This window comes from Numenius arquata, chromosome 4 (assembly GCF_964106895.1).
Source record: "Numenius arquata chromosome 4, bNumArq3.hap1.1, whole genome shotgun sequence".
NCBI lineage: Eukaryota > Metazoa > Chordata > Aves > Charadriiformes > Scolopacidae > Numenius > Numenius arquata.
Genome location: NC_133579.1, coordinates 2,782,656 through 2,806,732, shown reverse-complemented (window position 1 = coordinate 2,806,732; position 24,077 = coordinate 2,782,656). Strand labels below are relative to the sequence as shown.

The window sequence follows — 24,077 nt, the reverse complement described above, 5'->3', positions numbered from 1 at the left end:
AGGGCACAGAGCAACCCCGGTCAGTCTGTGCACACCGGTGCAGGGCGCTTGGAGACACTTGGCCTTGTCATTTTTAACCTCAGATTTAGAAAAAAATAAATTGGCACTTTCAAGCTGACCTGCAACAATCAAAATATTTTAATTTTTACTGATACGTTTTATTATTAGAATTGTAAATTATATTTTAAACAAAGTCATCACGAAATGACCTTCCGCCCCTCAGTACACACTGGTGCAACAAACCAAAACAAACCACAGGACGAGGGGGAACGGTTTTAAACTGAAAGAGGGGAGATTGAGATTAGATTTTAGGAAGAAATTCTTTGCTGTGAGGGTGGTGAGACCCTGGCCCAGGTTGCCCAGAGAAGCTGTGGCTGCCCCATCCCTGGAGGGGTTCAAGGCCAGGCTGGATGGGGCTTTGAGCAACCTGGTCTGGTGGGAGGTGTCTCTGCCCAGGGCAGGGGGTGGCACTGGATCGTCTTTAAGGTCCCATCCAGCTTAATACCGTAAGAACGGGTCCCTTAATTTTTTAACGATATTTTTCCAATAACCAAAAGCTATTAGAAAAGCAAAAGCCAGGAGGAGCTTGGGATTATATTTAATTAAAACCCAGTTTTGTTAGTAAAGCTAAGTCTAATCAGACCCCTGCTCCCCCAAGTTACAGGAGCAGAACTGTAACTATGGAAGTAGATTTTTTGACTACAGTGCACGTCATCCAAGTGACTAAAACAATTTATCACCATTCTGAAGTCCATAGAATGAGACAAACCAAGATACAACAAACAACGTTATACGGAGTTTTCTCAGGTAATGGAAACCATTTATTCTTTATGCTCCGGTGAAGACTCATGAGTGCTGAACTTTTAACAGCTCCCGTAACACATCTTTCATGATTCACCTCTAATCGGTGAGTTCCCTAAATCAGATGAATCACACCATCACTTCAAGACTCTAGATGAAGTGGAACTGGCGTTTGTCAGCACATACTGAACTTCTTCCGTGGCTTCAAACACCATAAGGACATCGTGCAACCTCCAGGTCTCTCATCTTTAGCCAGGTCTCTTTTTTTTTTTTAATTTAGAACACACCAAAGTGAATCAGACCCAAACGAGGTGCTGATTTCGCAGCTACCGGCTCACTCGAGGTCTCTTATCACCCGGTTGTCGAAGTCATTTCCCCGTCTGCTGGCCCGCTGACCCAAATTCAGATTGTTTTGGAGGTAGAATGGTATTTTCCTGTAATTATTTGCTCCCATTGCTTTTGTATATTGGTGCTGGAAATAATAACTCCTTGTCTGAACAAAAGCTTTATCCTTTTAATAATGCCAGTGAAATTTAAAAATTATACTGGTAAATTATTTTATAATAAGTATTACTTGTATTACCCATTCAGAAAACTTCACATTATTCATTATCCTCATTCACGTACCCGAAACTGCTCAAAAGCCAGTCCTGAGTCTCCAGTTTTCATTTGTGTTGGGTTATAACGACACGACTGGTTTTGTGTCAGCTATTTCCATCACTTTCCATTTATTTCCAAGACAAGAAACCGTAAGAACTTTCTGGCCAGTCACCCCGCTTCTTACAACGACAGAAGGTGTGAGGACGCGCAGGAACTGTACAAACCTCTGTGTGTGTGTGTGTGTGTGTGTGTGTGTGTGTGTGTGTGTACGCACAGTTAATTAATACACGCCGAGTTCATCATCTCTGCTGCATGCAGGAAACTTCTCCTATTTTCTGTGTGTTTTTCCAGGTCTAGAAAAACTTGGGGTTGGATTACTCCCGTGAAACACAGATCCAAGAATCTCAGAAGAAAACCCAGGTAACTCAGGTCAATCAGGGCCTCAGATCTCACGACGACGGGCAACGAGGACACATGTAACTACAGGTTGATGGATTAGGGAGAATGACACCAGAACTCCCAACCTGGAGATCCGGGCGGATGGTTTTTCCATCACAAAGCACGGAGGCAGACATTTAGGAACGGCCCTTCTGCATTTCTGGCCTTCATGAGAACAGAATCTGGCTCCTTCATGAGAACACAGGGGCTTTGCTCAGGAGAAAAGCACGGGAAAGCCAAAGTGTAATTGCAGGCCAAAGCAGCAACAGATTCTGTAAGGTTAAATTCCTCGGTACAAGCCTGGTTTGGGGTTTTTTTGTTTGTTTCTTTGGGTTTTGTTTCACTGATAGCACTCCATCTACGTAAAAGGGCCTTCAAACAAGCCCAGACAGGATGCTATTTTTATTGGTGTCCCACGAGAGCATCACGCTCATCTTGAAGTGCTTTGGGTTCTCATTAGTGCCTCTCGCTGCGGGACCGACGGCAGCAGAATACTCCAAACACAACCCAAGCCACCCCAGTAACAGCACTGGGCGGTGTGTACACCAGTGTCAACATTGGGCACATTTATTGTAGGGCCACAAAGATGCTCTGAGGGCTGGAGCCCCTCTGCTGTGGGGACAGGCTGAGAGAGTTGGGGGTGTTCAGCCTGGAGAAGAGAAGGCTCCGGGGAGACCTTAGAGCCCCTTCCAGTCCCTAAAGGGGCTCCAGGAGAGATGGGGAGGGACTCTTGATCAGGGAGGGGAGCCATAGGACGAGGGGGAACAGTTTTAAATGGAAAGAGGGGAGATTGAGATGAGATCTGAGGAAGGAATTCTTTGCTGTGAGGGTGGTGAGACCCTGGCCCAGGTTGCCCAGAGAAGCTGTGGCTGCCCCATCCCTGGAGGGGTTCAAGGCCAGGCTGGATGGGGCTTGGAGCAACCTGGTCTGGTGGGAGGTGTCCCTGCCCAGGGCAGGGGGTTGGAACTGGGTGATCTTTAAGGTCCCTTCAACCCAAACCCTTCTATGATTTATTGGCACAGCCGAGCTGGGGAGAAGTTGTACCTAATCCTACCTATTGGTCACTTCACAAGGAGCAGGATGGGGTGATGGAAAAAGCTGGGATTGGGCCTTTTAAATCTTGAAGGAAGCTCAGGCCAGTGCTGGATGTGAAAAGTAAGTATTTTGCTCATCGCCAAACACATTCTGGTACCAGCATTAAATTCACCTGGTATCATAGAATCATAGATTGGTTTGGGTTGGAATGGACCTTAGAGATCATCAAGTTCCAACCTCCTGCCCCGGGCGGGGACACATTTGGTTAAGTAGGTGTAAAAGGACACAACTAGTCTGGAGAGAACTGAAGCAGTAGAAAGGTCCTTTCCGTTTTGCACAGTCCGTTTGCTTTCCCACCAAGCCACGTCAGCTCCGCCGCCACAAAACACCTCGGGTCCTTCACTAACGGTCTCCTATTCCACCCCACAGCAGGGCAGTTCCGGCAAACGCAGCCCAACCCTCCCAAAACGTTCCTTTTATTGCAGGACAGTGGAAAAACTCTGCAACAAGTTGAAAAGGATTTGGATTTCTACTGTTTCACAGAAGTAAAAAAATTACTTAAGGTAATTGGGCAAGATTATGAAATTACACGGTGAAACCTGTATTAAATTAGTAAATTTTTAAATGCATATTCTCTTGGAACAAGGACTGCCTTAGACACCCACGGAGGCAAACAGCAAGCAGAAAAGAGAAAGAATTTCTCTCCACGCAGCATTACACAGACCCTGTGTACAGAAAAGGGCTTCCCTCCCCCCAGAAAAAGCTTTGGAAGTCTCCAGTACTGTCAACACGAATCAGTAAACAAGGTGAAGGGCTTACCATAGTCCATAGGAACAACACTAAAGCGTTGCCCGCACGTGCTCCGAATGGAATCCACGTATAGGATCTCATGAATGGAGACAATAAATGAACGGAGACACGAATGGAGACAACCAGCAACGGTGTCACTCTAATGATGTCTGCTTTCGGGTGATGACCGATGCTTCCAGTTCGCTGTTAGCACTACCCGCTGCCGGCAGGAGACAGCACCAACCATCCAACAGGTACTAACTAACCTGCTTTAGCCTCCGTTTGCCCAATTTTTTAAGTGGCAGCCCTCAGAGCCACTAGGTGCCGGTGACTTCTCGGGACAGCGGCCACACAGAGCTTCGGAACACGGGAAGCGTTACCGAGTAAACAGCAGGCACTACAGGAGATAAAAACATGGAACTGAGGCATCTCCCCCCACATCAAATTGAATTTAACGACTCCATTTCACCCACAAAGCGGCCGTTTCTAGCTGGGCTCGCCGTGCAAGAAGTTTGCCGTGTATTATTCACCTAACTCCTTCGCAGGACAACAGCGAATCAACAGCACGACAACGGGTCAAAATTAAGTCTCCAACCCTTAGTAAAGGGGTTTTTGGGGACTATACAGCATTCCCTAGTAGTACCTGAGAATCCAGGACGGCACAATTAATATCCAGATAAGACGTAGCCTATTCCTACAGATTAAAGGAAGGAAGGAAGCCAACAGAAGGAACTTCCAGAATTACGAAACCACATAGCAAAGCACCGTGCCAGGTCTATTTTTCACCTGCAAGACTTCAGAATCTCTTGTCAGGCACAGCATGAAGCCTACTCACCGAATTTCACTGCATTTTTTAGAGTTGGAAGGGACCATAAAGATCATCTAGTCCAACTCCCCTGCCGAAGCAGGATACTCGGCTCAGAGTTTACCAGGATTTTTGGAAAAATGATTGTAAAGGCAAAAAGAACCGTGTTTTAGCTCAGTTCATGGAGAGGACTATCCATCCTCCCAGTTGCGAGGTTTGATCGGACCAGTGGTTTCTCTTAGAATCACAGAATGGTTTGGGTTGGAAGGGACCTTAAAGACCACCCAGTCCCACCCCCTGCCCTGGGCAGGGACACCTCCCACCAGACCAGGTTGCTCCAAGCCCCATCCAGCCTGGCCTTGAACCCCTCCAGGGATGGGGCAGCCACAGCTTCTCTGGGCAACCTGGGCCAGGGTCTCACCACCCTCACAGCAAAGAATTTCTTCCTCAGATCTCATCTCAATCTCTCCTCTTTCAGTTCAAAACCATTCCCCCTCGTCCTATGGCTCCCCTCCCTGATCAAGAGTCCCTCCCCATCTCTCCTGGAGTCCCTTCTCTTCTCCTTGGAGCCTTCTCTTCTCCAGGCTGAGCACCCCCAGCTCTCTCAGCCTGCCTTGTACTAGTGCTGAAGCTCGTGATTAGGCAGGAAGCTCATTCAATTCACTAATTGAAAGATTCTCACTTTTTCTTCTCCAGTCAGTCTGTGACTGGTTTAATGTGCAAAACCATCTCAGCGCAGACAAAGCCAGATGCCAGGTAGGAATGGGAGTCGCCGAGACTGGGAAGCGAAGAGAATATCCTGCACTGCTGTTAGCAGTAAAAGGAAGTCAAAGCAGGCTCTAAGCATTTTCAAATTTGTATTTCTGAATTATATTTTATTACAGTAAAAGGCGGCTCATGATATTTCTACTCGTCCCATTTTATTAAGATTATTTTAAAGCCTGATGGCTTGGAAAGTTTGTAGTAGTCCTGGAAGCAAGAGGCCACCAAGTACCCGGCACAAAGCAAACCCCGAGTCCCTTTTCCCACCCTGCTGCGCAGCCGGGCATGGACCATCCCCTTATCCCCCTCACCCAGTTCAGCACCCAGCTGTTCGGGTACCACCGCTACGAGAGCAAACCCACACCGGACAGAGGGATAAGGATTGACCTAACTGGTTTTAGAAAAAAGTTTGTTCCAACCTATTATTTTTTGTTAGACTGATGAGGATTCGTGCGTGTGCAAGCGCCACGGAACGCGGAATCGCTCTACCAGGAGAGACAGGCACGACGCTGGCTTCCCCTCCGCACCGCTAGAAATACTGCCGGAACATCATTCATTTTAATAAATATTTACATATACCAAAAAAAAAAAAAAAAAAAAAGAAATCACCAAGAATAGGACTGGAAAGTCTTATTTTAAATTACATTTAAACCTTTCCCGACAGACAGTTGTTTAATCTGTTCTTTAAAATTCTGTTGCTGACGTGGGAATTTTATGGTCTCCTTCGACCGTACCTTTAAAACCCGAGACGTGAACCACATTTGTCAGCCTTTCAAATAAAGTAACGACTAAAAATCAAACACCCAGAGCAGTGTTCAGAACATATGAATTTAAAAACCTGATTTTTCACAAATAATAGGGTTTTTTTCCAGCACCAAGAAAGTGCCTTTCTCAAAAAAAGAAGCCATCATCTCTTGAAAAAGAAAAAAATTGGAGAAAAAGGGAAAGGAATTTTGGTAGGAGGCAGCAGAAGTTTCAGTGCCCAGCCCCGACACACGGTAACGGAGTCACGGGAACTCTCTGCCCACCGCTGGAAGCAAACACGAATCCTGTGTCCGACGCCCCCCGCTCCGTGTCTGAAGCGTCTGTCAAGCAGCAAGGAGCTGTGAGAAGGAACTATTTGGTCATCTCTGAGGAACGAACGCACTGCATCTTAGTGATCGGGTTTTAATTTGTTTGTTTGTTTAGAAACTACCTCCTTCAGCTTTTAAAACAGGTACTCTCTGGAGAAAAAGAAAAAACGCCTCACTATTATCCAAATTCCTGCCTCAACATCCCTCACAGCATTTGGGAATTACAGAGAGGTTTGTCTCCAGAGCAGCTGAACGTAACTCCACCATGAAAAGGTCCACACGTATTTCCATTGAAGGGTAGTAATCTATTTTAAAACAAGAATTTATTGTGTTATAGTATAAAGACACTAAACACAAAACAGAAGTGTTTAACAACATGAACATCGACACAAAATAAAAGCAAGATCGTTTCGAGCCAATTCCGTATCCGTTTCAGGTGAGAAATCCCAAGTGGAAGGCCGTCGCGTGCACAGGGTCACCCCCGGGAGGATGGCACCACCTTCAGCTGGTTCCAAGCCCCGTTTCGGGGCGTGGGAGCGCGGCATCGTTCCGAGGGGCCGAGCGGTGCGACAGCCTTGGTCTCGGCCCCCTGCATCCAGCTGAACTTACCACCCATCTAAGGAGAACCGGCGCAGGCATTTCTACTGCAAACTAAGGGACCTGAGGTACGCTCTCTTCTACTCTACCTTGCGGTTTTATTATTGGGGGGGGGATTGTTAAAGAGCAGCACAGAATTGGTTATTTAACTTCACTGTAGTCCACGTGATGGGATGGGTCAGTAAAACGTGGAACGCTTTGCACTACAACGCACACCTTCAACAGAATACGTACAGCGTGTCACCGAGCTTCTCTGAATCCAGGGATTGTAGCAGGGCAAAGCCACCACGTGGAAAGAGACAGGAATCCGAGAAGGTGAACCAATGTCTTCCGAGACATTACCTTGTGTCACAATAAGGTCTCTTTGCTGGGGACTGTCTGAGAGGATCCGGTACGGGAACCGTTCCTACATGAACTTCTCGAAGACGCGTCAATCGTTTCGATCACCACAGAGCAGTTAACAGGAATACACAGATTAAACGTCAAATTCCTGCTCTTTCATATGAACCACTTCCAAAAACAACCGGTTCGATTAACTCACAACAATAAAATTGCTCTAAATAAAAAAAGTGAGGAGCAGAACTACTTCACTTGCTTAAAATTATTATTTTTGACTCTTAAAAGAAACTGAATTCTACGTTTTAAAGGCTCGTTGTGAAAATATATACACACACATCAAACTTATATCCATAGCTAGATTTTTACCACTGAGTTTTAAAGGCCAAGAGATATTTTCAATACAGTAGAAAAAATAGCAGTTCCTGAAGTATTTGTAATTCTCACTCCACCGGCAATATCCCTAATTCGGTTGCTGTACAAAAGACTTCTCTGAAGCAAATCCGTCTGAACTCTATCCACCCTGAGTTAAGCAGCTCGACTTTAAAAGGTTTTACACATCAGGTAACAGAGAAGTATGTACAAGGCTATAAAACTCGTCAGATATCATACAGCAGTAAGAAAAAAAAAAAAAAAAAAAAAGACAAATGAGTATTTTCGGCCAATTTTCTGTTTGCTCTTGTAGATATTCCTGCTGGGTTGAGTTCGGGGTGGGGCTTTTTTGGCTTTTCTTTGTTTTTTTAAATCAAGTAGTTACTTGATTTAGACATTCACGCATTAATCGCTTGAATATATATATTTAATTTTTTTTTGAGTGCAACAATAAGGCAACAGTAAAAAAAAGTTATAGAAATTTTGCATATGTGTAAAGGTATTAAGTTTATAAAAGTGCTTCCTAAAAAGACAACCTAATCGCAGTATCAAAATCTTACAGAGTGGTGAGAACAACTATCGTTTCAATAAATGTTGCTCCATAGAAAAACGTCAATCTGATTTTAGGCTTTTCCCCCTTTTTTTGGCAAAGTAAAAGCCTGGAAAAAAAAAAATCGGTATGGCTGCGTGGGACAAGCAAGTTAAGAAAATATACTTTAGTCTAAACTTAAATAAGAAGGTCCACACTTTTTTGTCAAAACATTAAGCCTCTGTCAAAAATGTATTTTTTTTTTTCTTTTTTTATAGTACAGGATTAAAAGACAAGATGATGCTTACAGGATAAAGAAATAATTTACATGAAAATATCTTCTGACAAAGCTTTTCAATCAAAATATCGTTTTGTAACATTCAAACATGACACACAACAACAAAAGAAACAAGTGAACGCAAACGAAAAAAAATGTTATATGGATTGCTTTCAAACACATAAATAAATGAAATCTTGGTGTAGGCAGCAGGGCTCATGCTGATGGCTAGCAGGGAAGAACAGTGTGCAATCTATTTGGAAAAAGCTCTAAAGTACAAATTACAAGCCCAATCCCGGACTGCAGCAAGTTCAGTTACATCACTGCCATCCTCTCCTATCTCCAAAATAAAGTCTTGATTAAATCACTCATACCCTAAATTACTCATACCTTTGCTTCAGAGATATGAATAACTATATACAAAAAAAGTTAAGTTTTATTTCACCATAGGGATAACATTGTACCTCTCTGCCAACGTCACCTGAAAAGCCTTCCGTGTCAAAACAATTTGACAGCAGATAAACAATTTAATAAATACGCAATGATCTTGTTCCAGTCCGTCAGCCAAGCACGGTCACTCACGCTGCTCCTTTTGTCATCACAGTGCATAGAATCCAAATAGAAAAGAACGGGGTGGCTTTTAAGGTAATGGTAGATCCCTCGCTTATAATCCAAATCAATCCGACACTTTCAGAAGCTGTCATGCACGAATCTTGGGGGTTTGGTTTTGTTTGGTTGGTTTTTTTTGTTGTTTTTTTTTTTTTAATTTGTTTTGTGGCAGGAGCGAAAAAAAAAAAAAACCAAAACCCAACTTTTCCCTGGTACAATGTCCATTGCCGGCAATGGATGCACCACAACCGCCAAGGAGCTCAGTGTTATTGCACGAGATATGAAGACCTGGAATTCTTCCAGAAAAAAAGGAAGAAAAAAAAAAAAAAAAAGCTTCAAATAATAATAATAATAAAAAAAAAAAAAATAAATGGAATTATTCTGACGTTTCTGGCCACCTGCATTAATACTGTATGACTAATAAAAGCATGTCAGTTGCATGGACTGAACCAGCGATCAACATGCGCCCCGAATGCACACGAGTAGAAATGCAGTCAAAGGAAGTAGTCTTCATTGCCTATAGGTCACTTCCAGTCAAAGGATAAAGTTCAAAGACTGAATGATCAAAGTGCTCTTTTTTTTTTTTTTTTTTTTTTTTTCTCAGTAGGACTATCTTCTGCTACGAGGATCACAAAATGGTGCCATCAACATGTGTCATCTTTAAAAATAAAAGAAGAGCGTTTAGGTGCCGTAGGCAGAAACCATTCCCAGCATAGACAGTAAAATACAGTGATGGAATAATTCTGCAGTTTCGGTCAATAACAACTCAGGGGAAAAAAAAAAAGGAGAGAACATCAAACATAAAACTTCCAACATACGTATACCCCCCCAGCGTATCAGTATCAGCAAGTATTCCATTAAAAGGGCAGGAATTTCCACACTCGATATTTAGAAAGCCACTCATGGGGAAAATGAAAGACCAAATACGCTTAACATTTTGCCCTCCTTGAAGTGCTTTTATAATAATAATCCCTTATTATAAAATAATATTATATATTGTATAAAATAATATTATAAAATAAATCCTTTAATAAGGAATATATAACAGTAAGAGCTGGGCTTCAGCTCTTATTGTTATATATTCAGCTCATAACAAGAAGAGTGGGCTTCTCCCGATGCATTCTCAACCCTTTATAAATACACACATATATATGTACATTCATTTATTTCTCAAGAATCAACACAAACTACAGCTGACAGAATTATGCAAAAACCATAGGTTACTACTGTAAACCTTAAAGCTGAAAATAACTTACATTCACTAAAGTTTAGATACTGTCAGTGGACAGAACACATTACAAAAAAGCACATTCTGTGCCAATCTCTTCTGCATTATGCTTGATATTCAAGTAAATATTTGCCCGTGAAAGCTTTCCCTTTTCAACTTTCTCTTCCACACAGCACCCTGCCCTGTATTTGCATCTGGTCACAGTAAATATTAAGCTCGTTAACAGAAAGCAAACTTACTCTCTGGTTGTTTTTAATGCACTTACTTGTAACCTCGCACACCCAGAAAACGTAGCCTCGTCCCCAAGGGTATTTTTGCCCTTTACAGATTTGGCATCTCTAAAGGAGCAGCAACAATTCTCCCCGGGCAACGTCACCAACGCTATTACGTGTGAAAAACCTCTTCAGTTTGACAGTAGGGTGTTGTGTGCGTAAAAAAGATCGGACAAGGATGCAAGAGAGATAGAAGGGGTATGCAGATTGTGTACTAAAAGTTTAGGCCAAATGCCAGAGAAAACACTTCCTGCTAAAAAACACTCCACCACCCAAAAGAACCTCCAAACCCAGAAGTAATAAGGAGATGCTCGTTGAAAACAAACACCATCGCCCTCTTTTTGGCACAAAACCCTGTCTCCTGACAACACCCAAGCCAGGCAACAGCTTTGCGAAACCAATTTCAGCCTGGATGTCCAAGAAAACGGTACCTGGAAGATCCTCCTTTGTCTTTAACCCAACACCATCAACTCTCAGATTAAAATTCCCCAGGAAATTCAGCGCAGAGTTGAAGCAAACGCTGGGTAGGGCAGACCATCCAGAAATATTTTTAGTTATCAAAGACGAGGAGTTTTGAAACAGAGCTTGGTTTTGCTACCAGTTTGTAGCAAACGAGGCTCCACAACTCTGCTTAGGGAGCGAGTCGCTTTGCCGGGGCAGGGACGGAATGAGAGATTAAATCCTCTGTAATTAGCTAAATGTATAGGCACTTGTTTATGTGTCAGGATATATCTCAACGTGCCACTTTATCCCTCTGTGTTCATACTGGTTTGCTTTCCATCAGCTCCCCGCCAGGCATTATTTGCTCCCAGCTAAATAAATTCCAGGCACTTACTGGAAAACAAAATGTATCTGTATTTCCTTCACAGGCATATATTATTCCTCCTTTCTCATCAAAGCACAGGGATTCGATTTCCCATCAAAGCCAAGCCAGTCCCGTGGCCGCTGACAGCAGAAGGGGCAGAGCCTCTCGGCACTTCCCTCCACGTCCTCCTGTATTTATTTCTCCCAGTGGTTACCCTGGGACAGCTGGTTTTCTTCCTCGGTTGGTTTGGTTTTTGTCTCCCCTAATTCACCCAGCTCGAAGGGGTTCAAAGTGGTGACGCTTCAGCTGAAGCAGGAGCAGAAAACGAAGGTGACAATCACCTTTCCTAAGGGCTTGTAAATCTTTCCAGGGGGACGTAACGTTGGAGACGGCTCTTTTCCAAAGAAAGGTGGTTAAAATCAGCGGGAAACTACACATCCCGTTTTAGTGTAACCCTCCTTCTTCAAATCATTAAAAAACCACTGAAAATTTAAAGGTCACGCCTTGGCAGTCTTGTTTTAAGCCCACAGAAGAGAAACAAAATTACTCGTAACCGAGAGAAGGAGCAAGGGACACACAAAACCTGGAGGAAAAGCCCTCCAGCATCTAAGAAAATTTGAGTCCGATGGAAACGGACATCAGGCATGTTTTATATTTTAATGTAACGATTTAAGGGAGGGGGTGTGTGGGAAGGGAAAGCCCAACGAGCTTTTAATCATGGCCTCCTTTGTAATTAGCACTAAAAAAGGAAGTTATAAAACAAATGAAAATATTAGGAAGTAAACCAGTAGGAGTTATTTGAACGGACTGACTCGCTTTTTCTTGCCACAGGCTGCCTTTCAGGTGGCTCTCCATTTGGGGAGGGATAGGGTTTTCTGGCTTTCAGAAAACAGCCATTGAGTAATTACTCCAAAGTAATTAAACAACTTGTTTAGTGGACGGTAAGCAGCTCAATGGTTTTGAGCCACAATTATAGAGCGACTTCCAGAGTCAGAGAACCCACATTTCCTTTCGTACTTATTTGGTGTTTTGCTTGTTTAACTCCAACTGAAGTTCATGAATAAGAAATCAAAGCAGTGTTTGGAGCCTGTTCTCCCCGACAGCCTTCAGCCCTGAACCTAAACCGGACTAGTGCGAGTCAAAGTGGACACAACTTATTTCAATCCCAAGATAAAGCAACTAAATGGAACTTCAGTTGTTTCTATTCAAAAAATAACTAGGAAGTGAAAATAAAAATAGTTAATAAAATCTCTCCCAAAATTGCCAATAAAGAGAGAGCAAAACTAGAAATGGAGAAGGACCAAACACATTGCAAGAGTGTGAAGAGAGGAGGAGGGAGAGGAGGAGGGAGAGGAGGAGGGAGAGGAGGAGGGAGAGGAGGAGGGAGAGGAGGAGGGAGAGGAGGAGGGAGAGGAGGAGGGAGAGGAGGAGGGAGAGGAGGAGGGAGAGGAGGAGGGAGAGGAGGAGGGAGAGGAGGAGGGAGAGGAGGAGGGAGAGGAGGAGGGAGAGGAGGAGGGAGAGGAGGAGGGAGAGGAGGAGGGAGAGGAGGAGGGAGAGGAGGAGGGAGAGGAGGAGGGAGAGGAGGAGGGAGAGGAGGAGGGAGAGGAGGAGGGAGAGGAGGAGGGAGAGGAGGAGGGAGAGGAGGAGGGAGAGGAGGAGGGAGAGGAGGAGGGAGAGGAGGAGGGAGAGGAGGAGGGAGAGGAGGAGGGAGAGGAGGAGGGAGAGGAGGAGGGAGAGGAGGAGGGAGAGGAGGAGGGAGAGGAGGAGGGAGAGGAGGAGGGAGAGGAGGAGGGAGAGGAGGAGGGAGAGGAGGAGGGAGAGGAGGAGGGAGAGGAGGAGGGAGAGGAGGAGGGGAAACCCAGCCTGGCAGGCAACAGGTTTTCTATTCTCGGAGTCAATTTGAAAAACACCGTCATGTGTACAACCACACGATAAAGAGGTCTGAGTTTCTCTTAATCCCGTGACACACAGCACTCCTCTCACCGAAGTCACCTTGTTTCAGAGATACTACTGGAGTATTACGAAAAAAAAAGCTGAATCCGGTTACGTTACCGCGTATCTAAAAACCCAGGGCTCTCAGCAAGTATCATGAAACGAGTGTTTCTTGTTAAGGCCTCCACAGGCTTTTAAGAGTCTAAGTTCAGGTGAAGGCTTTTGGCATTGGCCTCTCCAGGCGTTAATTCCCACTGTCTCAAACATCAGACATCCTCTGTTTTTCACCGCCTCCCCCCAAGGACGTGTCCACGTCCTTGGGGGGAGGCGGTGAAAAACAGAGGATGTCTGATGTTGGAGCCATCAGCGTAACATGGTGATGGGATCAACTCCTCCTGCATCACCTCAAAATACAGTATTCCCTGCTCTAACACATCCCTTCCCTAAAAAAACAGGCTTCCAATAACTACCATTTACACAGTATTTTCCTCGGGAAAGCAAAGTATCCACCAACAAGAAGAAAAGCATGGCCTGTCTCTGCGCCCTCCCCCTCTCCTCACTCACCAGTGGGGCCGATAGGACAAGAACATAAAAAAAACCATGAAAAAACCCAAAACCAAACCAAAACCGCTAAAAAAGCAACAGTACAACACTGGCACTGCAGGCACTGTAGTACTATACAGAGCAATTCTAGAATCATAGAATGGTTTGGGTTGGAAGGGACCTTAAAGATCATCCAGTTCCAACCCCCTGCCCTGGGCAGGGACACCTCCCACCAGACCAGGTTGCTCCAAGCCCCATCCAGCCTGGCCTTGAACCCCTCCAGGGATGGGGCAGCCACACCTTCTCTGGGCAACCTGGGCCAGGCTCTCACCACCCTCACAGGAAAGAATTTCCTCCTAATATCTCATCTAAATCTCCCCTCTTCCAATTTAAAGCCGTTACCCCTCATCCTATGGCTACGCTTCCTGACAAAGAGTCCCTCTCCGGCTCTCCTGTAGGCTCCCTTCAGATATTGGAAGGCTGCTATGAGGTCTCCCCGGAGCCTTCTCTTCTCCAGGCTGAACAACCCCAGCTCTCTCAGCCTGTCTTCATAGGGGAGGTGCTCCATCCCTCTGATCATCTTCGTGGCTTCCGCTGGACCTGTTCCAACAGGTCCATGTCCTTCCTGTGCTGAGGACTCCAAAGCTGGACACAGTGCTCCGGGGGGGGGTCTCACGAGCGCAGAGTAGAGGGGTAGAATCACCTCCCACGACCTGCTGGCCACACTTCTCTTGATGCAGCCCAGGATGGGGTTGGCTTTCTGGGCTGCCAGTGCACGTTGCCAGCTCATGTTGAGCTTCTCATCCATGAGCACCCCCCCCAAGTCCTTCTCCTCAGGGCTGCTCTCCAGCCATTCTCTGCCCAACCTGTATTTGTGCCTGGGATTGCCACGTCCCAGGTGCAGGACCCTGCACTTGGCCTGGTTGAACTTCACGTGGCTTGCACAAGCCCACCTCTCTTTTTTAGTATGGTATTGTTACGTATATGTAGAATCTTATTACTATATTATTGACTTATCGTTTTCCTAAGAGCCTTGCGGTCAGTCAACTGTCCCACACTGGAAATTCTCATTAACAGTGGAAATATCTTAGAACGCTTTGCTGTTTACAAACATACTGGCAACTTCTAAACATCGTACAAGCTCCTCAAGTGTTACCAACAACGACAACAACCTGGGTTTAGAGCTAAACCTCATTTCATTACGGCCCTTCCCCAAGCCCAAACTGAACACTTGTCACGGACTCACACAGTTTAGAAGAACTTTCACTCAAATTCAATCCTACAATTTAAAACATATAGATCTGTGCTGTTTAAATTTCCATCAGGAATTATTAAAATGTGATATAAAAAAAAATCATGGCAGAGTATCTCAGAAAGAGCATTTTCATAACTTTTTGAAATTTAAAAACGAGTTGAAGGCTTTACATGCATTTACCCTACTTTCCTACATTTTAATTGCCTTCGGCCCAAAAAACCCCTCAAAATTCCTGGTCCTAGTTAAACACTTACCGTGATACCACCATTTTGTTTTCTTTGGATTCTTGTTACACGTTCTTACATAAAATGAGTTATCTGGAGGTCGCCTCTGCAACAGAAGAAAAGACCTACAAATAATCAAACAATCCTCATATTGTAACACAGGAGCTATTTAATAAGCTTAGGGAAGGCCACCACGGGAATGCAGGGAAAATGAGGGAACAGGAAGTGCTAGACCTCTGTCGGGAAAAAGGATCTCTTTTTCCTCTTAAGGACCCCGATAGCAATTCTTAGCCGAGATACTCCAAGCAAAAAAAATTAATGAAAAATATCAAACAGTTTGGAGATAGATAGAAATAAATAAAATAAAAAAAAAGAAAAAAAAGAAAGAAAACAGCCCACAAGAAAGGAACAGCTGCTGTTCAAAATAAACCAAATGAAATTCCTTTGCAGTTTGGAATCTAATTCTGATATATTAGACCCGATTTGCATCCTTAAGTCTCAGTTTGGAGTCGGTGACAAAAATGAACTAAACGAAACATCTAGATCTGATCAATATTTCATATTCTTCGGCTTTCTTCATAAGCGTCTTAATCTTACAAAACCAAAGTCACGGGATAGAACACAAAGCCATTTTGGGGTGGTTTCTGTCACGTACACGTGTCAAGGACTGACTGGGAGGTGACATAAGTAGGTGTGTTGGGACAGCAGAGGCGTAGGGGCTCTGGCCACATCCAAATTCCACAGATATTCCACTGCGAGAGAAACGGTCAAAAGTAAAAGGGTAGTCTCTTGCCAAAAAAAAAAAAAAAAAAGTCTAAAGGTGCCACTCATCTACGACCAAAAAAAGCAGCTCAGCACCAGTTACCTTCCCGAACTGATGACGGTCACCGACCAGCACAGCCGCAAAGCCTTGCAAACACCTGAGCTAAAGGCATTCCCACAGTCACTCCGCACTACCTTTACAGACAGAAAAATTTACAGAGAGTTGTCCTAAAACACGACTGAACTTCCCAATCAGTGCAACTGGAAGGGTTCAATTCCGTGCTCTCTTCCAGTAACGACAGATGAGCAGGTTACCATGAAAAAAGTGACAAAGTACTTACTGCTCTGGTTATTTTTGAGTCCCACCTTAGGATTTTTTCAGCAGTAGAAACGTAGATGTGGCAGTTTGGCCTCTTTTAGAATTTGAGGAATGAAAATCTCACTTTGCAAAGTAGAAAACCGTTAATTTTGACTTATTCAACTCCAACAGTGCTAAAAAAGCCCATACCTTTTCTTTGCAGCTGGAAAGCATGCTAATAATGCTAAGACAAACAGATTGCACTGAGAGAGCTGGAGACCAGTCTTCTGTTAGAATGGATAAACAGATATGACCATTGCTATAAACATGAGGATGAACAGGAATATTGTCTCCAGTAAACATGACCTAAAAAAAAACAAAAACAAAAACAAAAAGAACAGAACAAACATAATTGTAATCCACGTTTTAAATAAGACTGTGTGGCTTCTGGAAGAACAGTAATATCTTAAATTTAAGAAGCGAATCTGCCATTTTCACCCACGCTAAGTAATACACTTCACCGTGTTAGGTTCACTCATTTTTGGAAGCGATTCATTGAAATGTAAAATAGAGCAATGGAAGCCTAAATAGCTAGTGAAGGTGAAGTTAAATAAATGGTTAAATATAGGGTTTTTCTATGAGTATTTATGCAGGACAGAAAAAATGCAAAGGTAACAGTGTAAAGACATCAAACTGAACTTGAGAAAGTCCTAAGAAATACAGCTGCGTAGCCAAAACACTGGATTTTAGTGATTTCATAAGCCACAACATCATACACCAGGAAACACGATGAGACTCACAAGTGAGTTATTTCTATAACCCTGGACACAATAGAAATTAAGTTCTGGACAACTCATCCAGGTTCCAGCATAAAGAAAAAAAATGTATCAATCCTATTAACTATAAAATAAAGGACTTGTACAGCACAAGTACGTTACCATATAAGAAATATTTTCAGATCATTATTTCAAATGGAATACGGTTCTATTTGACGTGGACAAGTTTGGAAGAATGGCATCTAGAACCTTAATTCCTCTCTATTGAAAGATCATATGAAGTAAAAAGAAGAAAGTTAAAAAACCAATTTTGACAACTATTGCTCTTACATCAAGTTTTTGTCAAACACACAGTTGGCTCAGGACCAGTGGAAATGATTTTGCCAAGAAAGGTTGGACCAGACGATCCTTGAGGTTCCTTCCAACCTGGGATTCTCTGGTTCTGATATTTCTTACGCATTGAAGAGCTTACCTTGAAAATCCAGTAATGTATTTCACTTCTAACTGATGTCTTCCTTTTATAGGAAAACCACAGTTAGGCACACTAGGTGAGTAAAAGCATGCACACTATGACAGACAACCTACATCTAAATGCAGGAGACAACCAAGTGATTAAGCAGTAGAAGCGTAAACTGTCAATTCACAGTAAGGAGATTTGCAGGAGAGAGAATTATGACCCAGAGGTTTGTAATGAATGAACTCATTGCACAGCAGCATTTTCATAATGGAAATTCTAGCTACCTACAGCCATCCAGTAGCCAGTACTTAAATTCTGAATTGTTTTCTGTGTCAGAGATCACTCTTGGAACTTTGAGCTGAAACACAGAGGACAAGAACTAAGGTAACTCTTGCTTTTCTTCTTCCTTTTCTAGAGGAAAGGAGTCAATAGCCAAACACTACTCTTACTAGCCACCTTTTGTAACATTCCCTTCAGATAACAGAGGGATGTATGTCCAAAGCTCATTCTGCAGCCCAGTAGTACCGCTGCCCCTTCAGTTCTGTACGGTACCATGCAAGCAACACAGCTGCTCAACTATCCACCTCAATTATAACCACGAGATTTGCAGGACTCTCTTAAATGGCTTTAAGTCCAGATGGAGAGCAGTGACAAGTGGTGTCCCTCAAGGGTCTGTGCTGGGACCGGTACTGTTCAACATTTTTATCAACGATATAGGGGATGGAGTCCACCATCAGCAGGTTTGGGGACAACACCAAGCTGTGTGGTCTTGTCAATACACCAGAGGGACGGGATGTCATCCAGAGGGACCTGGACAGGCTGGAGAGGTGAGCTCAAGTAAACCTCATGAGGTTCAACAAGAGCAAGTGCAGAGTTATGCACCTGGGCCGGAACAATCCTCGCTGTCAATCCAGCCTGGGGGATGAGGCATTAGAAAGCAGCCCTGAGGAAAGGGACTTGGGGGTGCTGATGGAGGAGAAGCTGGACATGAGCAGGCAGTGTGCTCTCGCAGCCCAGAAGGCCAATCCCATCCTGGGCTGCATCAAGAGATGTGTTGCCAGCAGATCCAGAGAGGTGATTCTGCCACTTTGCTCTGCTCTGGTGAGACCTCACCTGGAGCACTGTGTGCAGGTCTGGAGCCCTCAATATAAGAAGGACATGGACCTGATAGAGAGGGTCCAGAGGAGGGCCACCAAAATGATCAGGGGGTTGGAGCACCTCTGCTACGAGGACAGGCTGAGGGAGCTGGGGTTGTTCAGCCTGGAGAAGAGGAGGCTCCGGAGAGACCTCATAGTGGCCTTCCAGTACCTGCGGGGGGCTACAGGAAGGCTGGGGAGGGTCTGTTTACAAAGGCCGGCAGTGACAGGACGAGGGGTAATGGCTTTAAACTGGAAAAAAGCAGATTTAGGTTAGACATTAGGAATAAGTTCTTTACCATGAGGGTGGTGGAACACTGGAACAGGTTGCCCAGGGAGGTGGTTGAGGCCCCTTCCCTGGAGACATTCAAGGTGAGGCTCGACGAGGCCCTGGGCAACCTGGTCTAGTTGGGGGTGTCCCTGCTGACTGCGGCGGGGTCGGACTAGATGACCTTTGGAGGTCCCTTCCGGCCCAGAGGATTCTATGATTCTATGAAAGATGTCACATATCTACGAGAATTTCTACCACAGGCACAGCATTTCCCCAGCTGTATTAACAAGGGCAGCAGAGAAAATGCAAGAGGGGCCATTCCTACTTTCCCCCCGTGTTGCTCTTCCATGCGGTAGGAATTACCGACCTCAGAGAAGCCTCCAGTTTTCACTGCTCTTGCACCCCCTGTGAAACCAAGGGGACTGTCACAGCACTATACCTTGCTGCAGGGTCATTTGGAAAAGAAAAGGCATCTGCACAGTGTGTTTAATACAAACTAATTAAATCTCACATTAGGATATGCGGATGATACCGATATTTAGCATGTGTCATGCAGCTATAACCTACAGGTAGCGTTAAGCAAGAAGTAAGAAAGCAGTTACCTGAGGCGAATCAAAAGGATACCGGCTACTGAACTTAAATAGAAGCTGAAATTTCTCCCCTTCATATAGTGTTCCTGGAGCACCTTCCATGTCTACAATCCACCTAGGGAACGGGGAAAAAAACTGTTAGTGTTATGGACTGACAAATCATAATTTTACATCTGGAGCACAGGACTAATCAAATCAACTACCAGTCACAGCCAAATCTTCTGAACTCTCCATTAGTATCATATCAAGAAGTGAACAAGACATCAAGCCTACATTTGAAAGAAACAAACTTGGTATTTTAAATACAGGCATTGATATAGTGCCCTAAATTATACAAGTAATTATGACTTGGACTCAACGCAAGCCCATCAGTTGCCAATAAAATGACTGTTCATGTGAGACAACAAAGCTGAAACAAAAGGCTGGTTCCGAAGTTTATTCTTACACAAACACAGACTTGGGAAGAAACAAACTAATATAGATTGGATCATTGGGCCAACATCAATGGCATGAGTTTCAACAAGGGCAAGTGCCGGGTTCTGCACTTGGGCCACAACAACCCCGTGCATTGCTACAGGCTTGGGGAAGTGTGGCTGGAAAGCTGCCTGGAAGAAAGAGACCTGGGGGTTCTAATTGACAAGCGGCTGCATATGAGCCGGCAGTGTGCCCAGGTGGCCAAGAAAGCCAACGGCATCCTGGCTTGTATTAGAAATAGCATGACCAGCAGAAGTAGGGAGGTGATTGTGCCCCTGTACTCAGCACTGGTGAGGCCACACCTGGAGTATTGTGTCCAGTTTTGGGCACCTCAATCCAAGAGAGATATCGAGGTGCTGGAGCGAGTGCAGAGGAGGGCAACGAAGCTGGTGAAGGGCCTGGAAAACAAATCCTATGAAGAGCGGTTGAAGGAGCTGGGACTGTTTAGTATGAGGAAGAGGAGGCTGAGGGGAGACCTCATCACTCTCTACAACTACTTGAAAGGACACTGTAGAGAGGTTGGTGCTGGTCTCCGCACAGGTAATTAATGACAGAACAAGAGGGAATGGCTTCAAGCTCCAGCAGGGTAGGTTTAGACTGAACATTAGGAAAGAATTTTTCACAGAACGAGTGGTCGGGCATTGGAACAGGCTGCCCAGGGAGGGGGTTGAGTCACCATCCCTGGATGTGTTTAAGAGAGGTTTAGATGTGGTGTTGGGGGATATGGTGTAGGGGAGAACTTTGTAGTGTAGGGTAGATGGTTGGACTCGATGATCCCAAGGGTCTCTTCCAACCTAGACGATTCTATGATTCTATGTATTCTCTTTCATGCTGTTTTACTCTTCCATCAAGGAAATCATCAATACAGTTCATTAAAATAAAACCAGTTTCCAAAGGGGAAAGGCAATGCTCCTCCTGCACTTACACCTGTGAGAAACTGAGAAATTAAATGGCATAGGACCCGACAGGTGATGGAACAAGAACTGGAAAAGCTAACAGTAGGAAAAGGTCACTGAAAATTAAAAACAAAGGAAAAAAAAGGATGCTTTGCAACTGTAATAAAGACAATACCTCAATATATATATATATCATGGGAGCAATATATATTATCAGGGAGTGTAGGTGATAGGATGAGGGGTAATGGTTCAAGTTGAAAGAGGGGAGATTGAGATGAGATCTCAGGAAGAAATTCTTTGCTGTGAGGGTGGTGAGAGCCTGGCCCAGGTTGCCCAGAGAAGCTGTGGCTGCCCCATCCCTGGAGGGGTTCAAGGCCAGGCTGGATGGGGCTTTGAGCAACCTGGTCTGGTGGGAGGTGTCCCTGCCCAGGGCAGGGGGGTTGGAACTGGATGATCTTTAAGGTCCCTTCCAACCCAAACCATTCTATGATTCTATGATCTTCAACAGTAGCACGATGATGGCTGTATTAGTGTTCCATAATTTAATTTAGTGAAAACTCCTTCAATTTAATCCATCTGCGCTCCAGACCACTTACCCTTGTGATCCAGAACCTGCCCTTCCAAGTTTTTAAAATAGTTTCATTTACTAAGCAGAAGATAACTCCTCCTGGACATTGCTCCTTTTATGGTCAAGAAATCATTAGAACTCATCTTTCCTGTGTGTTTTACGGTTTAGTCAGCTCAAATTTCTAATCCTTGTGTATTTAAAATAAATGATTGCTTAACATTTGAAATGACCCAGTTACATCACAGGATCCAATTATTTTATTCAACATCTTTCAAAACCAAGCCGGTATCGCTACACAAATCTTTACCACACCAGTTCAAACTGCAACTTGGTTAATGAACTCAAAACATTCCACTTCCCACTAAAAAGCCTCAGAGAGGAAAAAAAAAAAAAAAAACCGTTACTTGTGGCAGAAAACTTCTTAAACAGTTGACAATTCCAAGATTTGGCATGACAGTATACAGGAAGGTTTTATTTGTAAGGTATAAAAATTGTACATAGCAGAAAAAAAACCTCTGGGAACAGAGACATCCTAAGAAAAACAGAAATCCAAAAACAGAAAAGAAAAAACCCAAGATTTTTTTCCCTTTTTCATCTGTTCGTCTGCTGTACACTTTCACTAAACAGCTGTTTTTTGTTTAAATGAGTGAAAAAACCACTTGCAATATTGGTTTGAGTCCTTTTGGGTTTGGTTTTTTTCTTCCCCCAAAATTGAAGTATTTTGCTTCAGTGGCCAGTCTGGCCCAAACCATGACACCAAAGAAAGCCCGAAGTCAAGCAGGAAACACAAGCTGTAAGTCAGCAGTTGTACAGCACTTTATATTATTTTTACCAAACTTCGGCAAGTGCTATTTCGATTCGTTTTGGTCATATTCACCTGCATGAACTATCACAAAAATTAGCATCAGTTAAAAAGCAACAGCGTCAGAAAAGCCTCATGTAACACGGTCTGACAGTAACCACCAAAAACGCCCAGGGCTCGGTGTTGGGGCCAGTTCTCTTTAACATCAGTGATCTGAATGAGGGGATCAAGCGCACCCTCAGTCAGTTCACAGACGATACCAAGTTGGGTGGGTGTGTTGACCTGCTGGAGGGCAGAAAGGCTTTGCAGAGGCATCTGGACAGGTTGGATGGATGGGCCGAGGCCAATGGGATGAGGTTCAATGAGGCCAAGTGCTGGGTCCTGCCCTTGGGTCACACCAACCCCCTGCAGCGCTCCAGGCTTGGGGCAGAGTGACTGGAGCTGCCGGGCAGAAAAGGACCTGGGGGTGTTGGTCGACTGAACATGAGCCAGCAGTGTGCCCAGGTGGCCAAGAAGGCCAACAGCATCCTGGCCTGGATCAGGAACAGTGTGGCCAGCAGGACTGGGGCAGTGACCGTCCCCCTGTACTGGGCACTGGTGAGGCCCCACCTCCAGTGCTGTGTCCAGTTTTGGGCCCCTCACCACAAAAAAGACATTGAGGGGCTGGAGCGGGTCCAGAGAAGGGCAAGGGAGCTGGTGAGGGGTCTGGAGCACAAGTCTTGTGAGGAGCGGCTGAGGGAGCTGGGGGTGTTCAGCCTGGAGAAAAGGAGGCTGAGGGGAGACCTTCTCGCTCTCTACAACTCCCTGAAAGGAGGGTGTAGCCAGGGGGGGTCGGTCTCTTCTCCCAAGGAACAGGCGATGGGACAAGAGGAAACAGCCTCAAGTTGCACCAGGGCAGGTTCAGATTGGATATTAGGAACAATTTTTACATGGAAAGGGTTCTTAAGCCTTGGAATGGGCTGCCCAAGGAAGTGGTGGAGTCCCCATCCCTGGAGGTATTTAAAAGCCGGGCAGACATAGTGCTTAGAGACATGGTTTAGTGATGGTTTCTGTCAGTGTTGGGTTGATGGTTGGACTCGATGATCTGAAAGGTCCCTTCCAACCCAGGTGATTCTGTGATTCTATGATCAGAAGTCAGTTCTACGTTGTTTGTAAATTGATCCAATCAGTCAGTCCAGAACATACAGCCTGAGATTCATACTTGCATAAATGTTTACATCTGCTAAGAATTTTTTTTTAACATGTCTCTAAAATTATAATAAGAAAATATCTAAAAGAAATGTCAACAGTTTAAACATTGTGAATTTCAGTCTATTGCAAAAAAAAAAAAATCATTTAAATAGCAGGAACAACACCTGTCCATTTTAATAGACAAAACACAGAATATTTAACCATGTTTCTGTTTTGCTTATTACAGAAAAAAGGTACAGGAGGGAGGAAAGTGCAATGAAACATACTTAGATAGTTTTCTCTTTAAGAAGCTTCCTCAACCTGCTGTACAGAAAGAAGGTACTGAAAATTAACAGCTACAAAATATACTCAACACAAATAATGCAGCAGCTCTAAACCAGCTACTCCATTATTTCAATAGATTTGTAGGGGTTTCAGAGGTCAGTAGCTATGACAGACTTAAAATTATTTTATTCTAAAACATGCAGCTTTTGCTAATTGACATTTTGTTAAGACAGTAAAATGCCTAATAAAAAAATTAATGAATTCACTATCCAGCTCCTGTGTGTGACCAGCACGTTACCGCAATGTGCTC

General features: G+C 44.3%; 1 protein-coding gene across 1 annotated transcript in view; it reads right to left on the bottom strand.

The window, feature by feature from the left end:
• Positions 1–8,048: 8,048 nt before the first annotated feature.
• Positions 8,049–24,077, bottom strand: part of UBE2W (ubiquitin conjugating enzyme E2 W) — a 35,748-nt gene continuing 19,719 nt past the window's right edge. Inside the window, exons 3-6 of the mRNA XM_074146446.1 lie at positions 19,585–19,687; positions 16,553–16,708; positions 15,313–15,388; positions 8,049–9,681 (exon numbers count right to left, since the gene is read on the bottom strand). Coding sequence (XP_074002547.1) covers positions 9,668–9,681; positions 15,313–15,388; positions 16,553–16,708; positions 19,585–19,687 — 349 coding nt within the window. The 3' untranslated portion in view covers positions 8,049–9,667. The remainder of the gene's footprint in view (positions 9,682–15,312; positions 15,389–16,552; positions 16,709–19,584; positions 19,688–24,077) is intronic.